General features: G+C 43.0%; 1 protein-coding gene across 2 annotated transcripts in view; it reads left to right on the top strand.

The window, feature by feature from the left end:
• Positions 1-22,814, top strand: part of DNAH9 (dynein axonemal heavy chain 9) — a gene marked incomplete at both ends in the record, with an annotated part of 315,299 nt that overhangs the window by 41,024 nt on the left and 251,461 nt on the right. For both annotated transcript variants that reach the window (XM_080922531.1, XM_080922532.1), the window contains 9 exons: positions 3,012-3,162; positions 4,428-4,542; positions 7,830-7,898; positions 9,960-10,086; positions 10,707-10,962; positions 12,027-12,268; positions 16,945-17,080; positions 20,625-20,821; positions 20,914-21,338. In XM_080922531.1, the coding sequence (XP_080778657.1) occupies positions 3,012-3,162; positions 4,428-4,542; positions 7,830-7,898; positions 9,960-10,086; positions 10,707-10,962; positions 12,027-12,268; positions 16,945-17,080; positions 20,625-20,821; positions 20,914-21,338 (1,718 nt within the window). The remainder of the gene's footprint in view (positions 1-3,011; positions 3,163-4,427; positions 4,543-7,829; positions 7,899-9,959; positions 10,087-10,706; positions 10,963-12,026; positions 12,269-16,944; positions 17,081-20,624; positions 20,822-20,913; positions 21,339-22,814) is intronic.

Below are 22,814 nucleotides of genomic sequence, written 5' to 3'. Positions count from 1 at the left end.
AGCAAGAGTGGCTATATTTTTGGGATGCTGATGGAAGATAGGATTCAGTACGTTGTGAGAGGTCTCTGGTAAACTGTGTAGAGGCCTGATGCCTCAAGGACTTGGTTTAGGAGACAGTCAAGGGGAGAGAAAGGGTATTTTGGTTCAGGAGGGAAGAAATATTTTTTTATCAATGTTGTACAAGATTGAACTTTCTTGAGAAGTTAAATTTCTAGTCATTGGAAATGTCTATACAGACTAAATAATTTATAGGACAATTGTCAGAAGTATAAACCTTGAGCTGGCAAATCTATGCTATTCTAGAATATTAAATAACCCAAACATGCTATACTCCATTTACTATCCAGTGTGTGTGTGTGTGTGTGTGTGTGTGTGTAAGAGAGAGAGAGAGAGAGAGAGAGAGAGAGAGAGAGAGAGAGAGAGAGAGAGAGAGAACATTGTTATTTAGTTACTCACCTTCCAAGATTCCAGTAATCCTTCTTCAAACATCACGAATGGTTTAGGAGTATCCATTGAATGATCCAAACTACCATTAAGTGACTTGAATAATTGAGACTCAGCACCAGATTCGACGGGAAGCTATAACTCTCCTCATGTGTAGAGACGGCTCTCTTCAACCCTCAGAATTTCTCTGTACCTGCCATTTCGAGGTTGCTCATGTGATGCTCTGTGGTCGTCCCCATTGCTCTAGCTTAGACACTGTTGTGTGTTATGCTTTGTGTCTAGAGGTACCTTTGGAAGTTCTTCTACCAGGAGGGTGTTTGGGACCTTTCTGATGCTCTTTGGATGCTTCCATAATGAACATCTATATTTATTCAAGGAGAATATTTCTTATCTACAGGTTTGAAAATTTTCAGTTCTTGAAAATATATGAAACAATAGTTCTAGACAAAAGAAGAATGAACCTTTGTATTTAGATGTACCTTCAGAAGTTCTACCAGGAAGGTGTTTGGGGTCTTCCTAATGCTCTTTGGATGCTTCCATAATAAACATCTATATTTATAAAAGGAGCATACCTCATATCTACAGGTTTTTAAGTGTTCTGTTCTTGAAAACCATACAGAGTAAGGGTACTAGACAAAAGAGCAATGAACCCTTTATAGCGTGGCCCTGGTCCCAAAACATCTCTGTAGCCAGACTTTCAACATGTTTTCATAAAAGTACACCTCTTATCTAATCCTGACTCTTCTTAACAGCTCCTGGAAAGTGCTAGGGAAACCACAGCCAGCCAGTCCCTCCAGCCCAATCTGTTTCTCTCTTTTTGTTATCTTACAAATAGAAAAATTAAAACCATTCCTCCTTCTTCACCCAGGGCAAATGTTCCAGGGGATATTAATTAATAAAAGCAAGTCTTTGTCAGCATTTGGGGAGCTAGCCAGAGAGAGCACTTACCCCCTGCTATCACTACCAACTATCTAACACCATATGTAGCTTGAAAGACATGGCCAGGCTGCATGCAAAAAAAAAAAAAAAAAGTCCTCAAGTCACTGCTGCAAGACAGCCACAAGGGTTTATCAGCCACCTTGTCTGCATATTCTTATCAGGAGGCTTGAGTCCATAACACAGCAGAGGATACACCGAACACAGTTGCTCTCTTGTGTTCTCAGGCTGAAGATAGCTCAGTGAGTAGTGTTTCTTTTGCAAGCACAAGGATCGGAGTTAAATTCCCAGATATCAAATTTAAAAAAAAAAAAAATTGGGCTGGCTTTCACAGTGCTGAAAACACAGAGACAAATGAATATCTGGACCTGGCCAACCTAGTTTACTTGCTGAGTTCTAAGCCAGTGAGAAATCTTGTTTAAAATGATAATAGTAGGTGGTACTTGGGGGAATGGTACTTGAGTTGGTCCTCTGGCCTGTGCACACAGTTGTATGTGCGAGTGCACACACACACACACACACACACACACACACACACTAGACTACTTTCCATTCTGTATCAGCTTATAGACAAAAGGCTGCCCTTACAGACTTGCTTGGAAAATGTCCAGCACCTTTATATAGGTTTAGAGTGCACCTGGAATCGGAAACACTTCCAGCTACTTGTTCTGGGAGACAGCTGACGTAGGATGTGCTCTGCCCCCATTGCATCTTCTCCGTGCTCAGCCATTACCCATGGCATGGCCTGCAAACCCAGGACTTTCCAGAACGACCTGAGATTCTGAACCAAGCTAACTAGGTTCCAAGACTTGCCCTCTCTCCCCTTCGGCAGGCATTGAAGATTAGTGCTAAAACATGATGAGGACATTTGTTTGGGGTCTCAGACACACTGGTCTATTCTGCTGCTGATTTAGGATTTGTGGATATGAACTGAACATTGTATCTCTATTCTCATCTTCGTTGACTTATAGCAAGACACAGCAGCTTTTTTTTTTTTTTTTTTTTTTTTTTTTTTGCTACAAAGACTCAGAGAATAAACATTTTAAATTGTGAGCATATATTTTTCGTAGTTACCTTGTCTGTCTCTTTCTTTCTATCCATGTTCCTTTGTTTGTTTGTTTGTTTCAAAAAGCTCATTTGAAAAGTGTCCCATGAAGCAAGGCCATGGACCAAGTTTGGGCTGTAGGCTGCTGTCCACACGAGCATCGGATGCTTAAAGGATGGAGTAGAGATGAGAGCATATAATTCAGTGGTTCTCAACCTGTGGATCCTAACAAAAAAAAAAAAAAAAAAGGCTAGGTGCAGTGGAACAGAGGGGAAACAATCCCAGCACTGAGGATGCTGAGGCAGGAGGATCATAAGTTCGAGGCCAAGCCTGAGCCACACAGTGAGAACTGCTCTCACAAAACCAATATCCCTTACCCTTCCCCCAAACAACTAAAAAGCAAAGAAAGGAAAGGGGGAGGGTTCCAGATATCTACATGCTGGTGGTACCGCTGCAGTTCTACCATACCGTGCATATCCCTCCCGTACCCAGGCATAGGAAGAAGAAGAAAAAGTAATCGATCAGGAAGCAGAATTTTTGCTGTCTTGGAAATTGCACATATCCTTATCGTCTTCCCTCTCTACAGCTATTAGACATCACAGGAACCCTCATCGAAAGACCCCTGGTAGCACAGGATGTGTCACACCAATACCTGGCCCTCATCCGAATGTTCAGCACAGAACTGGATGCCGTGAGGGTCATCTACAGTCAGCACATCCAGGAGGAGGCAGAGCATGGTAGGGTAGTTACAAGGAGGATGGGGTGGGCGGGGCTTTTCTATGACGTACTCTGAGAGCCACAAGCATAGTCCATTAGGTGAAAATTTCAGTTCATCTTGGGTGATTGTTGGGTTCATTTCTTGGTGTGGAAGGCTGAGATTGCCAGGGTGACCTAGACCAGTAAAATCTAGACCACCAGTGGTCAACTGTGTCTTTGACATAATGGGTAAGTTAATGGATCGGTGTTGCCACACCAGTTAATTGCCATCGTAACTCAGTGTACATTTTAGGAGCCTGAAAAAGAAGTTCCCTGTCCCTTGCACTGCCATTGCCATTATGCCTCTAGTGGGGACACTAGTAGGAACCTGATAAGGGGCAGTTCCTTTGATGTGTGACTCAGCATCGTCTGCTCCATCCACCTACCCTTGGAGCTGTTGGCCAAAGTCCTTGGGTGGCCATTAGTTTCATCTTCAGTGGACTCTGGCTTTCACGCTGAAACCAATCACCTCCCGGTGTCAATTCTTTGACCTCTCACCCAGACTCCACATGCATGTCGTGCTATAGTGGGGACTCAAGAAGCATGCCTGGAACAAACCCATGTTTCACTTTCAAATGTGTAAGATAGAATATGCAGCTAATAAAACCTGGAGCGGTCACACCTCTGCAATGGAACTCATGGTGAGCTAAAGGGACTGTCCCCTCTCAGCTCTGACTGAGAGTTAGAAATGACAGCAGGCAGTGAACAGTTTTAATTTTACAAGAGAAGCTAACTGTTTTTAATTGTAGGTGAAATCTCACCTTTGCTAAATTGTGATAACTGTTTATACAGAAATAAATTCAATGTATGGACTAAGATCATAATATACTGACATAATTCATTAACCACATGGCTTCTCTGTTCATAGCCTGACAGAATGCTCAAAGACACCTTTGGCTGTTATTAAGCGAGGGAGATGCTACCCTCATTTTTAAAATGAGAAAAGTGAGTCCCAGAGAGATGAAATTATCTGTTTAAGACTGCTGTCTCAACCCTCAGTGTTCAAGTAAAACTCTCTTGAGATGTCCTAAAAATAATTATGACCAGCTGCTAGACCAATTCAATCAGGATGACTGGGCAGAGGACCCACGCTCTCTGAGCTGTTGTGTTCTCCCAAAGGTCTCTTTAGCAGGGCATTTGACTTCAGTCTGGAACTAGATGTGGAGTTAACCGGAGAAGGTTCTCCTGGGGTGGAGGGAGCTGGGGTTTGTACCCCTCTCTTCAGGATAGTTGTTCATGTCTCCAGGATTCTCTTCAGTGCACAAGAACATGCCCACTATGGCTGGAGGCATCCGCTGGGCACAGGAGCTGAGGCAGCGTATCAGGGGTCCCTTCAGTAACTTCAAAAACATACCACACTGGTGAGTATGTGATTCTTGAGCAGCATCTAAGACACACATGTGTGCACATACACCTCACACACACACACACACACACACACACACACACACACACACACATATGTGAACTATGTATCAGTTGCTCTATGTTCAGCCCCTATGTAGGTTCTATTATCCCAATCAAGCCTGTGGGCTGATACGGCTCCTTTGGGGCTAACTTAAGCTTGCCTCCATAGGTGATTTCCAGAGAAAAACTAATCGGGGGCTTCATACTCTACAAAGACCCTCAACATTACTTCTTGGGAAAAGAATTCTCTTTGCCCTTGAGACAGTTGAAAAATAATGACTGCTTCCCACATGAGCTGTGACGATTGTGGTAGAAATTCTGCTTCGTGGCCTCACCAGTCAAGTCTGAATCTGGGCTGGGACTCTGTGTCTTTGCCTTGGTGACTGACGGGACCCAGGTGAGGGAAACATGAGCCTGCTTCACGACTGCACCTAGAAGCTGAGAGTCTTAGAAGACTCTTGCCTGCTAGCAATGCATGAGAAGAAACGTTGGATTTAGGATGCTTCCTGCCTGGGGCCAGGCAATCTTCCTCTGATCCCTCTTTGTAGAAGACTCGATCTTGTTCAAAGCACTCGGCACTGGCAAGTGCCTTTGACACAAAGGCAAAGGAGGATTTGGAAGCTGGCTATTGGTGTTACAGATTTTCTTAGAGGCAGGGATGTCCACGGAGACCCTGGGTCCGGGTAGCGAGATTAAAGGTCTTTCAAGATGTGAGACAGAGGCAACTGCAGGGTTCAGACACTATCTTACTCCTGGGTCACTAGTCAGATACGAAGTCTCAACATGAGCAGTTGAGATCGGAGAGGAACTGATCTCTGCTCTGCTCTGGGTAAGCGTCCCGTGCTACATATGGAGAAACCAGTGAGAAGGAAGGGAGGTGACTGCCCTCCTGTCCCAAAGACAGCCAAAAAATAACTGAGAGAGCTTCTGCACCTCCAGTTTCCAGCCCACAGTTTCTTTCAATGTTCTCTAGCCATGGAGAATTAAACCAAGAGCAGGGCTAGGCACCCAGGCCTCACAGGCATGCGCAGTAAAACAGTAGTTCTCAACCTATCAGTCTCGACCCTTTGGTGGGAGGTGCGATCATATGACCCTTTTACAGAAACTGCATACCAGATATCCTACACACCAGATATCCTGCATATCAGATATTTATATTATGATTCTTAACAACAACAAAATCACAATTGGGAAGTAGAAAAAGTGAAAATATATTTTATCGTTTGGGGTGTGCGAGAAGGTCACCAAAACATGAGGAACTATATTAAAGAGACACAGCATTGGGAAGATTGAAAACCACTGTCTTATAGCCAAATAAAGAAGACATGGAAGAGGGAGTCAAGGCTTCTTCCAGGCGTAGGAACTGCATAGCTGTCATAGGTCTGGTTCTTAGGAAGCAGAGACTGCCAAGGATGCTTTCAGGAGCTAAAGGTCAGAGGGAACAGGGCTGGCTGGGTTAGAGGGTAGGAATGAGCTGCTGGTTGGTAGGCTTCAGTGGATCCTGAAAAGAGCACAGCTCCTATGAAGCACCCAGTCTCCGCCTCTGCTAGTTCTTAGCCATGGGGTTTCACCGTAAAGGACATGATTATATGCTAGATGACTCCCAGGCCAATGCTTATGTCTGGCTCCATTGACACCAGTACACAGACATGTATACATCCAAAACACTCAGACACATAAAATTAAAAAAGAATAAAACGTGAATGCTGTCGTTTCTAGCACAAAGTGAAAAGGACGCGTCATGGCATTGCTTCTGGGGACCCCTCAAATCCACTGCACAGCAGAGACTCACAGACCCTTTGTGAAGTAAACCATACACCCCTCTGCCTTCGTCTCTCCAGATCCAAGTCTGAGATTTGTGAGGTCGTGGTGAGGCTCGTAGAAACCTTGCAGTGTGCAAGGGAGATAGGGACTATGAGGTGCTAGCCACCTGCCTCGCTCGGAGCACTCTGATACCGCTGCTCATCTAGCAGGGAAAGAACAAAGCAAACTGGTGCTTTCTGGGCAGGAGTGAGGGTTCCTTGGAAGGCTCCAGGGATCAGGGGAGAGAACTGTGCTGGCACACAGAGAAAGCGGATGTTAAAGATTTATCAATAAGCTGCCTTGTTTTGCTAGCAGGACAAACAAATCAGACTCCATGCAGTTAGTGTAAAGATATTTGAAAATTAAAGAGACTGCCATTTTTTTTTCCCAGGAGCTGGACACGTATTTACTGTTACGGCCAGTGTCACGCAGTGGGAAAAGCTGCGGGTGAGAGTATTGCAGGGTAGACTTAGCTTTTATCTGTGGTCCTTGGCGACCTGGAAGGAGCCTCTGCCATGCATGTGTGAGAAAAAGGTGTTTGTAGATGCATTTCTCCCTCTTCCTCTCTCCCTCTCTCTCTTCTCTCTCTCTCTCTCTCTCTCTCTCTCTCTCTCTCTCTCGTGTGTGTGTGTGTGTGTGTGTGTGTGTGTGTGTGTGTGTGTTGCATATGACACATTTTAGGAGGAGAGAAGTGGGTGGGACCTGATGCAAACATGTCAAGGAATAACAGTGTTTCTGAACAAGTATCCTTGATGGATTTCAGAAACCTTTTGTCTGTACCTATCTAGGGAAAGGGAGTCTCTGTCTGTTTGTCTGTCTGTCTGTCTTTCTGTCTGTCTGTCTGTCTATCTACTGATCATTATTTATCTATTACCTATATATTATTATATGAAGCATTGTTACAAGCACATATACATACACGTAATGTTTTATGGATTTTTTTTCTTTATACACAGAAAACGATAGCACCTAGACTTTTTTTTTACTCCCTCAACTTTCTTTTTATTCATATTTTGTGAAAACTTACCTACCTGGTGTATATATGACTAGCTTAGCTAGGACAGCAGTTAGTGGAAACACAGCAATAGACATCACATTGTCCCTGCCATTTGGAGCAAGGCCTGAAATTTTAGAAAGTGTGGATGCCCCCTAGTGGCCGGTGGAGGATGTTCAGGGAGGAGAATGCAATCTCTTTCAAGGCCTTTTGGAAACTAGCCCAAAAGCTGCTCCATCTCTGGTTTGTTTGTCTTTTGTTATTGCTGTTTTATTTCTTGAGATGCATACGATTCCTATATTTGTCCCAGGCTGGCCTGGAACACGTGATCCTGTTGCCTCAGTCCCCCAATTATCAATACCTTCTTGAAGTTTATTTGTTAGCTGGTAACATTGGCCTTTCTAATTTTATGTCTTTTTCTTCTCCTTTCTTGCGGATTGATAGGTGCTTGCAATCTGCTGAAGGAAAGCGAATGACACAAAAATATGAAGATTTGCTCTCCCTACTAGAAGAGTAAGCAGCATCTGGGATTACATTTTCCTTCAGATTACCACACCCCACACCCCCTCACTCCCACACCCCTCTACCCCCTCACTCCTACACCCCCACACCCATGCCTCTTGCTGTTCATAGGGCAGATTGTCTGTCAAATCTCATTGTGTAGTTTATGGTACAGCCCAGCTATTTGTGAGTGCATTATTACAGGGCCCCGAGAAAAAATTCTCCAGGAGAATGTGGCTTTATTTTGGACACCAATATGTTCCTAGTCTGTGCACCTTGAAAAATGAGCGGGTGCTGAGAAGCCCAGAATTCCAGTTGCTGCTAAATGAACAGAAAGCAAAGGTTTATGCTGCATGGAGTGAACTGAGTTCACAAGTATGTCCTGAATCCTCATAGAGAGACAACATAAGAATGGTATCTGCATATGTGCCCATAACTGTTCCTGCGCTGCAGCTCAGTGAATCTTTTAGAGGCCCAGGATCTCTTCCAATATGGCCCTGACTCTGCTTTTGCCATTGCTCTTTCTCCTGGCTCCAGAGAGCAGGGTATAGGCATAAAAGCTCAAACTCTGATACTGCTGGCCATTGGGTTAGACAAATGGATTCATGGCTTCTCTACTGCCAGGACCCACGCGTCTACCCCTTTACCCTGTAAATATCTAAAGTATATTTTCTCTTCCTTGTCTCTGTCACTGGATTCTTTAAAAAAAAAAAGCTACATCTGCTCCAGACTGACCTACTGTAGCAGCTTCCTCAACAGCCTTCCTTGTTTGTGTCCCTCGATACACATACTAGCAAAATCCACAAATGTCACTGTAGCGCCAGCAATTGAAAACATTCCAGGGGTTTCCATCCTTCCCCAATCCTTGCTTCCCTTTAGTCTCCAGTGTACCATCCACACTTATTCCCAGTTTCTCACTTCCATACCTCACCATGGCTTCTGCTGGGATCCATCCCACCACCTCCACTCAGCCTTGACTTGATTGTCTCTCACATGTGACTTTCTTTGATCTCCTTATTCCTGCCATCTGGAGCCCAAGACTCATGGCAACCGTCTAAGATTAATTTTTTGCTGTCCTAATATACTGGTCTTCCTGTGGTCCTCGCCATTAGCTGTGCTTATCATGAGTTATTGATTCATGGATTTATTCTCCAAGCCCAGTGTATGGCATGTACCCGGTCAATGTGTGATTACTGAATAATGGATTCCACAGGCCATTCAAAAGTTAGTGTGAGAGAAGTTGTTGGCAATATCTTCTCTATATGTCCTTGGGGCTCACAAGAACCTTCCATTCTCACCTCCCAAAGATCACTGAAATCTTTCTATTCTTCTCTGATCTCAGCAGTGCCATCTGTAAAAGAACGTATGTTATTAGAAATGTATGCAGTAAATTAATACAGTGGCTGTTTTTCTTTATCTTGACTAGTTTCCCCAATAACAACACGGAGAGACTGAGATTTATGTGCAAATTAAAAGTGCAATAACTAGGCATTATCCTACCCTAATCTTCTAACTTAATCTGGCTATGTCTCAGCCTAAATCACTGAGCTATGTGCATTTTTGTATTGGCCTGGCTCTGTAGACTTCAGGTGTGTTTCATGTTCCATGATGTCTCTCTGGACCCCTTCCTGGTGGTGACTCCTCTTTTTCTCCCTTTCTCTCCCTCCTCCTCTGGCTGGCAGAAGCCCCACCATATTTTTTCTATTGCCTACTTATTGGTTCCCCCCCACACACTCTTATTGGCAAGGCATAGAATAAATGGTGAGCGTGTTTGCACACATTTGAAACAAGAGATTCTTACCATGAGCATTACAATGTCATGTGCTGATTGAAATCGGATATTGGGCTAGAGAAATTAGCATCTGAATAATAAAAAAGGATAATTTTTACACAGTGTATAATAACATTACGTCTCCAACCACCTTCAAAGATCAATGGGTCCCTAAAAGAGCTGGCTCATCCTGGCTAGATCAGACACTAGTTCTTTCTCCAGGTTGTTGTACTACATAGCAGGGCCAGGAGCTGGGGGTTCCAGCCTGTTTATGAGGTGGCTGTTGTCTCTGGTTGTTGCAGGTATGAGAGAAGACTTTATGAGGACTGGTGTCAGACAGTGTCCGAGAAGTCACAGTACAATCTCTCCCTACCACTTTTGCATCGTGACCCCATCACAAAGCAGCTCTCTGTCAACTTTAACTCACAGGTCAGCCGGGTGACAGTAACTTGCACTGGGGTCCCAGAGACGCTCACTTGACTCCACTGATTTCAAGGGTCCAGAGATATTTTTAAAATAATTTTCTGTACTACTTGAAAGGACTTATACTCTGCACTCTCTTTGGAGGGAGGGATGAATCTCAGGTTGCACCGCTTTCTTATTCATGTTCATGATTTCTCTAAGCTTGACCAATGCATTTGGTTTGGTACAGTAGGGAATCAAATATTTGCATAATGACAGGAACACTTCCTCAGAAATACATTGCTAAATGACCTTGCCATGGTGGAAACATCATGAGGTTGATATGTACACAGCCTGAAACAACAATGATGCTACTAGAAAATCTGAACTTAGGGGGTAGGGGCTCCTTTCTCAGTTTCTCTTCTTGCTCTTCCTTCTTATACTTCTAGCCATTTAGCTTCCCTCCAAGTTATCTTCTTTCTTCTAAACCTTCTTCCCTGATGCTGCACATAAGGCACTGATGGGAACCGAGGTTAATAAGAGGCCCGAGGTCTTTAGACCCCCCAAGATTGTTGGATCCTTCACGGGCACAGCTGCTTTTTTGCTGATCCTGACCAAATGCGACTTGTCTTTGCCTCTTTCCTCAGCTGATTTCTGTCTTGAAAGAAATGAACTATCTTCAGCCCACTGATGTGAAACCCATCCCTGAGACTGCAGCAGCCATGTTCTCCTCCAGGGAATTCTATCGCCAGCTTGTGGCCAACTTGCAGTTAATGGCAAATTGGTACAACAAGGTTATAAAAATTCTGCTGGAGGTGGAATTTCCACTAGTGGAGGACGAACTGAAAAATATTGATCTCCGCCTGAGAGCTGCAGAGGAGACTCTAAGCTGGCAAACAGAAGGTAAGGGGGACCAACTTGCAGTCAGAAAGGAATGTGGGCACTGAAAGGCCCAGTGAAGTTAAAAGACCTCCTCATTATCCAACTGGACCCTGATCTGAGTTGCATACACAAATCCAACCTCTTCTCAGATATATGCCCAAGCTGGGAAATATGGAGTGTCCATCTTCCTCCTCCTCCTCTTCAACTGTAAGTTCTCAATTTAGAACCCTCTATAACGCATACCACAAGGTTGTCTACTCGTCTACCCATACTCATAGGTTGTCTATGGTACCCCTGCATATGCTAGGCATTTTATCCATGAGAACACCGATTGCTCTCGTTCCTCTTAGGTTGTTAACCTAGGATATTGGCACAGCGAAAGAAGAAAACAACACATTTACTGTTCTGGCATCTTAGAGTTAAAGCCAGTAAATCTTTAGTTACTGCTGATTGTGAACTTATGAGGAACACTAGGGACAAGAGGGGACATGCGGTATATTACCACCAAAGAGTTTGCATTTGTGGGAGGGCAGAAGGCATATGTATAATCCAAATCATGTAAGACTAGCCATGTTTTCTTTTTTTCAAATCCATCATAAAGTTTTAAATGAAGTGTAAAGAATTATGGGTCGGGGAAAGCAATTAACAGTAATGTCCTTAGAAAACTAAGAGTTTAAAGGAAGACCATAGTCAACTCATGAATGTCCTAGAATATTCCATTAAATGTGTTAGGACTTTACCCAGAATATGTTGTATGTTTAACATACAATACATTGCATGTTACTATAAAAAAACATGATTAATCAAAAAAGATCATCAAATTGATCTGACATTCCCTAGTAATTATGACAATTTCTATGTTCTTGACACCTACGTATTTCCTTGTTTGTCTTCCTGTATAATCTGAATTATGGGAGGGACTGGCTTTTTGATGCAACCAGAAAGGAGTAGACTTTGCTGGTAAAGAATTAACCTATGCAGAAAAGTCTCTTAAAGCCTGTAGGCTTAAATTCCTGTCACTCATAGCACATGCTTTGCCACCACTATATGTCATTTTGGTTCATTCTATTTCTTTTGGGGAACAGGAATTTGGGATTATGCCATGGAAATGACCAATAGTATTCATGATTTGGAACAACGAATTCAGAAGACGAAAGACAACGTGGAAGAGATTCAAAGCATCATGAAAACATGGATGTCTCCAATATTTAAGAGAAAAGATGGGAAAAAAGAATGGCCCCTTTCTCTGGATGATCAGCAGGATCACGTGGAAAAATACTACAATCTCATCAGGGAATCTGGCCTTAAGATTCATGCTCTTGTTCAGGTAACAACTAGCCACTTAGGCAGTGTACCAAGAAGTGTATTGTATTTGAATGTTAAAAGGGAATGGGTGTATTAGAATAATCAATAGACGTTTAGTCTTCTGTGGGCAAGAATGAAACTCTAGACTAATATAATATAACTAAAGCTAATAGATAATAGGGCCCCCAAATCAAGGATCCAGTGTTACCACTGTGGAAATTAACTCAAGTCTTACACCTAACTCCTCAAATTAGAAGGAGAAGGCAAAACAGAATCTGCAATCACCCACTACACTAACCACCCACCCCTGCCCATACAGCCTTGTGTGACTCTACTGCATTATCCTATGACCTGCCTCCAAAGAGCCCAGAGAGACGAGAGAGTGCCATGGCATCCCTGGCTTTGATTAAAAGAAGAAAGAATTTTCAGTGCCACAGTTAATACAGCAAAGACTATGATTTTGTACTATAGTCAGGGCAGCCTCCTGTCCCATGATCAACAGTTGAAGCTTCACTGTGAACAGTGGGAAGGATATGAATGACCACCATCCCAACACTACTGAAAAAGCCATGGACTCATTCCAGGCTTAAATGACCATTCTATACAAGTGCGGTCTGAAGAGCAATTAAGATGCCTTGTTATAAATATTAATGGCGACCGATTACATGGAGGAGAATTTCCTAATTTTTGCCTTTAAAAGATGAAGAACTCTTACTTGAGTTTTAAAAACATCATCTGGTCCTAGATTTAGTAATTTTAGGATGCATTGCTTTTCTATATTTTTCTAGACTCACAGGATAGAAACTGAGTGCCTTGGCAGTAGGCCCTTCCTTCTTCCTTTGATGATGCTCCTTTGGCAGTTTGTTGCTTTCATGCCTTGTGTCATCATTGGCTTCAAATGTTTCCCTTGTATCACTTCGTTTATTCAACAGTCATTCAGGAATTTGTTTTCTAATTCCCTTACATGGGCTTCTCTGCATATTTTAATGGAATTGATGTCTAATTTAACTCTATGATCAGAGAGATACTTTGAAATACCTGAGACTTGTTCCACATCCTAGACCACAACTATCTTGGCGAGGATTTCTTGGACATTGACAATGTCTGCTTCTGTTTTGGGCGTGGCATCCTCCGAATAAGACATGATGGCTCTATTAGGCTCTTTAGAATGCTTTCTGGTTTTGTATGTCTATTTTTTTCTATCAACTGGTACAGATAGAATATCAAAATCTCTGTGACTTTAGATATATCTGTTTAATCCTTTGGTCTTGTCAAACTTTTTCATGTGAGCTCTGTTGGCATACAGTCATCATAATGCCCTGATAAAATGACTGTACCATCCTTGTCAAAGTCCCCCTTGATTTCCAATGATGTTTCTTCCTCTTGAAGTCTGCCATTTTTCTGATCCTAATATAAACTTCCCTCTTGATTTGTTACTCCTATTATTTTTATTATCTGCATTGCCTCTCCCCCCCAAATTCGAACCTTCCACATACTTATTCTCTACAGCCAAAAAATGTCTCTTTATAACCAGTACTACAGAAAAAACATTGATAATTTCTTAGTTATTAAATATTCCATTGTATATGTGTATGTCCACCTGTAGGTGTGTACACTGGTGTTCATGGAGTCTAGAGATGGCACTGGATCCCCAGATGCTGGAGTTACATGTGGTTGTGAGCCACCTGAAGTGCATGCTGAGAGCTAAATTTGGGTCCTCTATGAGCCCAGTATGTGCTCTTAACCGCTGTGACATATTTCTCTCTCTCTAGGCTCAAGGAATGTGTTCTTAACACTCACGAATCTACCTTTGAGTTGGAGGGTTTGGACTGATTATGTGCAGTGTGAAGATAATGGAATTTAATTCTGTTGTGTTCCCACTGGTTTTGTTTCATCCTTCCCCTCTGATTTTCTGTGTCCACGCCCTTGTAGGTTTACACATAATTTTCAGCATCTTCTTGACAACTCAGTTGCTGTTAGAGCTCTTACATCATTGCCTTTCCATTGCTAGGAGCTGATGTAGGTTTGGACTCAGTTTTATCCTAAGGTGTAGAGACCTTGGACAGTGCGTGCTCACTTAACTCCCACCCCTCATGATAATCAGCTTGGGTAATCACTTGACTCAGTGTTTCAAAGAGCAATGATCTCAGTTAGGCTGACCTCTGAGCAAGCCTTTATGGAATTTTGTTAATCGGGTTATTTGAGATAGAAATGCCTTCCCTGAGTGTGGATGGCTCAAGTTTCACAGGCTGGGTTCCTAGCATGAACCTTAGAGAGTAAGCTGAGCATTGGTGTGTAAGCATGGATTCATTGCTCTTGGTACTTGATTGTGAATGTATTGTTCTGTTTCAGGTATCTGCTGCTTTGGTTTTCACACAATTATCCAATGGAGGTTGTGTGTGTGTGTGTGTGTGTGTGTGTGTGTCTGTGTGTGTATGTGTGTGTATGTGTGAGTGTGAGTTCACACATGGATGAGTGTGTGTCTGTATGTGTGTGTGTTGCATTGGCTTGGAGGGGTGTTTTGTTTTTGTTGGTGGTGGTAGTTTTTTGGGGGGCTTATTTTGTATTTGGAGAAGGGGATAGGATATTTTTATCACAGCAATAGAGAGCAAAACTAAGGCACCATCACTAAATGACATCTATGTTATATCAATATATTAAATATAATAAAATAGCACATCCAGTCATCAATATGCTTAATACTGGCTAGACTTTTTTCACTAAAATTTTAAGGAAAAAAGATATAAAAGTAGGAGGAAGTCTCATTGATGAGAAGGTGTTGAAAGGAGTGGGAGAGAAATGAGGAAGAGCAATGTGGAGTGGGTGTATTCAAATATATTATGTGCGTTTGTGAAATATTCAAGAATAAATACAAATTTAAAGAAAATAATAGGGAACTCTATTAGCGATTACATCATAAGTGATTCATTTATCTTTTTTATAAAATAGATTAGAAACACTGATAGTGTTCTCTTTTTCCCCACACATGTCATGCTTTTTATTCTTTACTGTAGATCTGTGCCTCTATCCATACCCTCTTAGACCTAAGGAATCTTCTTTAGTCTCTTGGAGTTCAGGCCTAATGTTGACACATTGGTTCAGCTTTGGATGAAACGTGCCCTGACTTGACCTGGTTTTGGAACGGCAGCGTTACTGGATATAGAATCCTGTGAAGTCTTGTTTTATCTCATTCATTGTTGCTTAGCCTTTGTCCCCCACATTGTGTCTCATAAGAAGCAGGCCATAATTGTGTCTTTGTTTCTCTGTGATATATTGCCTCTTCTCACATTGCTTTTAATAGATGCTTAATCTTTTCTCAGTTTTCAATTTGTGCCTAAATGAATTTTCCCTGCAATCACCCCACTTGGAGTTTGCAAGCTCTTTGGATCTTCTTCTTTGTATCAGTTTTGAGAAAATATTTCAGTTTTCGTTAGTTATTTGCTTTGTTGTTGTTTTGTTTTAGAGATGAGGGTCTCTCTGTTTAACTTAGACTGGTTTTGAAGTCATGATCCTCCTGTCTCAGCCTACTGATATTTAGAATTGCAGGTGTATGCAATATGTACTTGGCTTTTCTGTTGAATGGTTGTTTAACAACTACAATGGTCTTGTCTAATAACTCCAAAATCTGCTCTGTTTTCTACATCTGACTTTTTCTTTAGTGAAACAGAAGTTTGTTGCATAAAATAAGCCTAGCAGTTACTTGGTGTAAAACATACATTCTGGCACCTGCAAGCCACTGCACATCATCACATAGTATAATTTGCATAATGATGGGTTTAAAGTCATTAAGAAAACCCTAAATCTACTTAGGATGTAAAGGCATTGGTAATGCATCTTAAAATTTTTAGAACTGTGTCACTTAAAAGCAGGATCGTGAAATCATTACGTTCCAGTGGGATCTGTAACATGGAAGTGTTTCCTCAAGGGGTAAGTATGAGTCACTTCAGAGAGTCACCTCTCTGGATTACTTGCTGCCTCTTCTGAAAACATCAGCTCCCTGGAAAGAAGCTGTAAACTCTTAATAAACATGAAAATGATGAAAAGCAGATGGCTGTCTCTGTGCTGAGAATCATTGAGTGCTTAGGCTCCCTCTCCTTGATGTCCAAACCTTGTTACCATGGTGATACTTAGTGTACCCTACCTAGGTCAAGAAGAGAGATAGAGAGGAGAAAGATGGAGAAGAGGGGCCAAGATGGAGGGAAGAGAGAGAGAGGGGTGGGGGGAGAGAGATTTCTTGTATGGTTTGTTTTCTAAATTACTCAGTGTAATGAAAGGCCTTTAGTTAATATCAGATGCCAACCACAGAGCACAGCTCATCAAAGAATTATTTAGGACATACTGTGCAATCCTGAATCCTAGTCATCCTTCTACCTACTCTACCTCCTGCTCTGATATGCCTCTCTCAGGAGTGTGAGCAGTGAGAGTTGGCAAAACACTCAATGTGTTGCATTTCTCAGCATCCTCCCTGAGAAGACAGCCAGACCCTGTCCTTCAGGGACAGATATGACCCCACATCTTCTTCATGGAATGGACTTATGTTCTTGTCAAACAGTGGCTCTCCCTCTTTGATGGAACAGAGTGTAAGGACAGGTAACAGCAAAGCCTTTGCAGAGAGCTTTTGTTGTACATTCCCATTGGTGATTTTGCAAGTTCTCCTGTGTTCAACATGGCTTATACCCTGTCTTCTTTCTTCTGTAGGAGAACCTGGTTCTGTTTGCAGCAGACCCAGAATCCAGCATCTGGAATTCTTACGTGAACCACATTGATTCCATGTTGTTAGATGGATTCTTCCTTGCCATTGAGTGTTCTCTCAAATATCTACTGGAAAACACTGGTACCTATTGATTAATGGCTACAGACTCTGGCAGGGCCGATAGCAGTAGCAGTACATGCTGTATGGAAGTAAAAAAAATATATATAGTTGAGGTTAGCCAAAAGTGCTGGGGTATTTTATGAGTGATAGTCAGCAAAAGGTGGTTCAACGAGAAAGATTCTGAACTCTAAACATCACAGCAGGCTGCAATATCATATGGCCCATGCCAAAAGCAAAAGGAGAACTCCACCAAAATAAAGGCTCAGGAGAGGGGTGGCTGGAGCAGAGGGAAGTGGGGACTAATAATGCCTTCCTCCACACTTGACTCCTGGGCAGATAGTGGGGATGTTTTGTGCCTTCAAGGCCTTTGAGGAACACAGAAGGTTTGAAGTGGCCAGATAAAGTGGGACAGAATTATGTGTAAAAAGGAGAAGAGGAGCAAGAGAGATGACAGCTCTCAGAAATGTTAAGAAGGTGATGAGCTGTCTCTGAATCTATTAGAAATAGGTAGGGGCTTTGAATTAGGCTGGAAAAACTATTGTAAGGTGCACAAAGTCAAAATCTTATAGCAGTTCAACTTGGCTAGTAAATGGTGAGATAAAAAGGGCAGAAAATTTCAAGGCTAAAAGTTAAATTAGACCTTCACATTCTGGTAGATTCTGGGCTGTCTAGAAAGAGTCATGTTGAAGAACATGTCAAACTATACCAGCCAAAGAATACTTTGATGGCAGAGGATCAAAGTAAGATGGGCATTTAATGTCAGGTCTGACAAAGTCCAGAAAGTGAATGCAGAGATACCATTAGCAGGCCAACATGAATCCCAACACTCAGCCTGTGAAGGAAGGTGCCTATGTTGAAGATGCAGACAGGAACAGTGCTCAACTCAGTACATCTGCAATAAACAACACCATGGCAGTGGTACCTAGAGGAATCAGGGCTGCTCCAAATAAAGTGTGGCAATACACTCTGGGATGTTAGTTTCTAGAGCTTGGGGGCATGAACCACCGATACTGAAACCCATGAAGTAACTCTCAGCTACCGACATGGCAGCTCTCTCCTTACTGTACTGGACAGACTTCCATGATGTTGGAAGTTTGGGTACCCTCCTACTCTGTCCTCAACTAGACCTAGGACAAAGACAGAGCCACTTTACAGGCAAAGTCCACAGATGGCATCTCAGGTTAGTGTCTCCATCCTTGACTAGTGGCTATTTGACTTTGATATGGAATGGTCTGGTGTGTCACTTCCCCTCTGATAGAAGATGAGATTGTAAACAAAAGGATGGAGAGAAGCTGGCAGTATTTCTCCGTGATCACCAGCATCATGTTTCTTCTACAGAGTTCAGAAAACAGAGGAATACCTTTTCTTCAAGCTATAGTCCTTCTAAATTCTTTGAGTGGTAAATACTTTGTAGCAACACAGTGACTTTATAGCCACCTGAGCTGAAGCATTAGAGTTAAAATTTAAGCCCAAGTGTGGAAGTATATATTTATAATCTTAGCAACTAGGAGGTTGAAGCAGGAGAAATGTATGTCTGGGGCCATCAGGGGCTACATAGCAAATCCCAGGCCATTTGGGGACCATGTCTCCAAACACACACACACACACACACACACACACACACACACACACGTTTTACAGATACTGGCTAACTGGGGGGCAGTGAACTAGTCCATTTTTATCATTTTTGCTTCCCTAAGTAGAAGCAAGTCTATGTCTTTGGCTGACTTTCTTGTCAAATCTGCTCAAATCTCAAATAAAGATCATGCTGCATTGCTATCTACCCCACCAAGAAACACCCCCACCACTCCATTAGGAAGCCAGGCCATTTTCCTCCTGTAATAATGATGTCTGCATTTTATCTGACATAGAGATTTAGTTCTCAGGCCGGCACATGATCAGAAAGTCCCATAGCCCTCCAATACTCTTTCAAATCTTAAAAATGCTGTAAACCACATGCAGATTTATCTACTAACTATTTTTTTCAGTGATGTGCAATACACCATGACTGCACACTGAGAATCCCTGGCCAGAGATCTGGAGTCAGAAATGCTCTGAGATACTAACCAAGCTCTAAACATTTTGGATTTCAGACCATTTAAGATGTTGGATTAGGAATGCTCCACAGGCTGTCTGTGCTGCCTGACGTTCCTCTTGCCCCAAGCATTTCAGACAAGTGATGTCCAACTTATTCAGGATGAATTCCACAGGATTTTGCTGCTGTTTGTGTTGTTGTTGTTGTTGTTGCTGTTGTTGCTGTTGTTGTTGTTTTCCTTAAGCTCTCCTCCGAGATCAAACCTGCAAGACTATTGGTAAACTTCTCTTCCTTAGGTTAAAACATGCTTGTTGAAACTCTCCTGAGTCCCACAATACATACTTGTGATTTGATCCCTGTGGTTTTGGAAATAAGATCTGAGTCTTAAAATGGGTCTTTGAGGACCCTGTAACCTTTAGTTTACATGAATACCCAACCTATGCTAACCAAAGCTCCGTCCAAAATGTTGCTTAAGGGATAAAGAATCCCACCCAGCCCAAGTGACAGTCTATGAGAAATGACATTTTGGGGCAGGTTGCTCTGATTCTGTAGCTCTGCCATTCTCTACGGCCTTGGCCTCATTCTATGGCTGAGAGAGTCACATCACATCTAAGCTGTATTCTATGAAAAGGGAAAAAGGAATATATAGCAAATGCTCATCTGCCCCTCTAGGGTCCCTTCCCACTTTACCCTAGTGGGAATCACATAATGCCGTATAGAGCTGGGTAATTTGGTTACACACCCAGTTTTAGCTCTTTTTCTAGTCATTAAGAGGACAGTGGTTCAGTCAGGAGACTCCTTTGCCCACACTATCCAACCCACAACTCTTCCCCATTTATTTATACTGTCAAAAGAAGCACATGACACTCGGTGGTTACTGATAAAATGTTAAGTATTTGTCTTATGCACAGAACACTGCGCTCCATGTTGTATTTTGACTTAAATCTAGCCAGGCAACTTTGTCTAGCAAGTAATCAGGAATCTGTGAATTATTTATACTGTTTTTAAAATTTTTATCACTGCAAGACTACAGAATTAAAGTCAGCCCCATGTTTAGAAAAAAGGAACAGAAAAATTGGGATTGTAGCATTTTGTTGTTCAGTCTTGCGTGGATGTGGGTGGGCAGACCCCCACTCATGAAATGGATGCTCGTGGGATTGTGCGGTTGGTAACTTAGTCTTTTCTTCAGGAGAAGCAGCATCACCCCATGTCAGGGTATTGAGAATGTAGATGGGAACTTTCTGCTCTATGGCTTGGGTTGGTCGGTCACTGGAGTGTGCTCTTCAAGGACAAGACAAGAAAAGTAAATGTCCTGTAACACCCAGGAGAGCCCCACACAAGAACAGGTTTATTCAGAATGTCAGCAGTTCCCTGTGGTGAAACGCCTCAGGGCTGGCCCCCTCCCCTCTATAGGCAAAAATTTACACTTGTATTTTTCTGCACTCTAAAGAAATGTTAGAGTCCAGGTTTTAGGAAATGGTGCCTTGCCCACTTGCCCAGTCACCGTCCTTCTGCCACTTTGTTTTCCAGAGTGTAAGCCTGAACTCACTCCAATATTTGAAGTACAGCTCAACCTTGTCACCCCCGAATTAGTTTTCCACCCCTCCCTGGACTCTGGGGTAAAGGGAGGTTTCTATGACGTCGTCCAGAGTCTTGTCACCAGCATTTTTGCTGTGCCATCCCTGGTGCCCCGGCTTTCACCGCACAGTGGCTCTCCTCACTATCAGGTACCGGAAGGACAACCATCTGCCCTCCTCCACCTCTGAGTGATCCCACCAAGTCCCAGTGTAACCTTCGTGCCATTGTCTCACTCCCCCAGGGTGACCTAGAGGACATGGCTGACTTAGCCAGCCTGCGGAGTGTGCTCATGGAGAGGGTGCAGAGTGTGATGAGCCTCTGCTGGGGCTATCGAAACACCCTCAGCCAGTATTCCTATCTGTACATGGAGGATAGGAAGGAGATCCTTGGTCAGTTTCTGCTCTATGGGCATGTCCTCACACCTGAAGAGATAGAAGCCCATGCTGAAGATGGCATCCCAGAGAATCCACCCCTCCTCCATCACTTCAAAGACCAGATAGACTCCTATGAAAAGCTATATGAAGATGTGGTCAGCCTGGAACCCACCAAGGTGTTTGACGGCTGGATGCGAGTAGATGTGAGACCCTTCAAGGCATCTCTGATGAATACAATTAAGAAGTGGAGCCTCATGTTCAAGCAACATCTTGTTGACTTTGTCACTAACAGGTAACACCATTGTCCTGGATACCTACTAGCATTCCAGGCTACAGGGATGCAGTGCTTGGAAACCTCTGAATCTTTTCCTGCTGATTCAATGATTAAATTAAAACAGCTGGTTGGCATCTCTAGTCTTCCAGATATCATGGTAATTTCAGCCCTGTCGCTTGCTTTGTTCACGGAATAATGGTCTCTGTGGTTTTTCCCATGGTGCTCAGTGGGTGAGAGGTACCTAGTAAGTGGTAAATAGCATTAGAGACCATACTCACAGATCTAACTCCCTTCACAACTCTGACTGTGAGATCTAAGCCTTGGAGGCAGAGGGGGACTAAGTTCATTTCAGATTGTATTTCCTGTCACTTCACCCTTGCTCTAGATGCCCCAGCTGTGCAATGTGGATGTCATTAGAGCCGCAGGCTCCTGTGTGTCTCTCTGTGCCATGCTAGTCACATCAAACATAGAATCATAATGACCATCTCTCCAGAGACCCAGACTACCTCACACTGTGCCCTCTAATCTGGAGCAGTGTTCTCTGTATGGAAGATCTACCTGTTTGACATTCCCCTGGTCACTCCATTTTAGTCATTGTCCCTAGAATCTTGCCATCTTCCTCCACTGTAAATCTTGAGAAATGTCCATGTGCAGAAAAGGTACAGCTCCTCTGTCTAATGATTGCCCTCAGTGTGCCGGATAACTTGGCAAGGAAGCCAGCCTGGTCCCGCTCCTGGATTCCGAGCTGACCCTGTACAGTGCTGAAGCCGCTCTAATCCATGGTCTAGAACACTAAGCAGAAAGGAGAGAGCAAGACTGAAGCATCACCTACCAAAAAGAAATCCAAGACCCTGCCAGGGTAGTGCTCCCACACTGTACAGAGACTCTGCAAAGTATTATGGGGATGATTTTCACAGGTCACCAGGGTTCCTTAGGCGGCTGCAGCCATTATTGGTACATTTGGGAAAGCTTTTGCTAACCAAGGAGTTGGAGGCAAGAGAAAGAATTGTTGGTGGGTGGTTTGGTACAGACAGATGCTTGTAGAAAAAGTACCACACAGGGAAGACTTTATGGTCCTCCGTTGGTAGGCCCGGAAATGCATCAACACAGGGCACATTTTTTACGTATGGTTTATGTTTTTAATTAGGGTGAGAACAGCATATTACAAACTATGTGTGTTGTAGTTTCCAAACAGAGAGACAACTGACATACTATGTGAGGCCATGCAGGGAGCATTTGTGTTGGGCAAGAAGAGGGGAGATAATGGGTAAGAGTCCCTGTTGTGGTTTCTGTGGAAATAAAAGGGTGAGGCACACGATTCACCTAGGATTGGTGAGTTTGAGTAGTTTTAGTGGCTCTGGAGCCCAAGACCATCCGAGGGATGACAGGGACAGAGGAAAATGGCCAGAATCTAGAAGCCTGGTATAAGAGGTAAACTCTAAGCTTGGTTTGTGTATTAAAGATGAGCTTGTCAGTCAAGAAGGTTCTCTGAAG

Source organism: Micromys minutus, assembly GCF_963924665.1.
Source record: "Micromys minutus genome assembly, chromosome: 10".
NCBI lineage: Eukaryota > Metazoa > Chordata > Mammalia > Rodentia > Muridae > Micromys > Micromys minutus.
The sequence above is the reverse complement of the archived record's forward strand: the minus strand, read 5'-3'. Positions and strand labels throughout refer to the sequence as shown.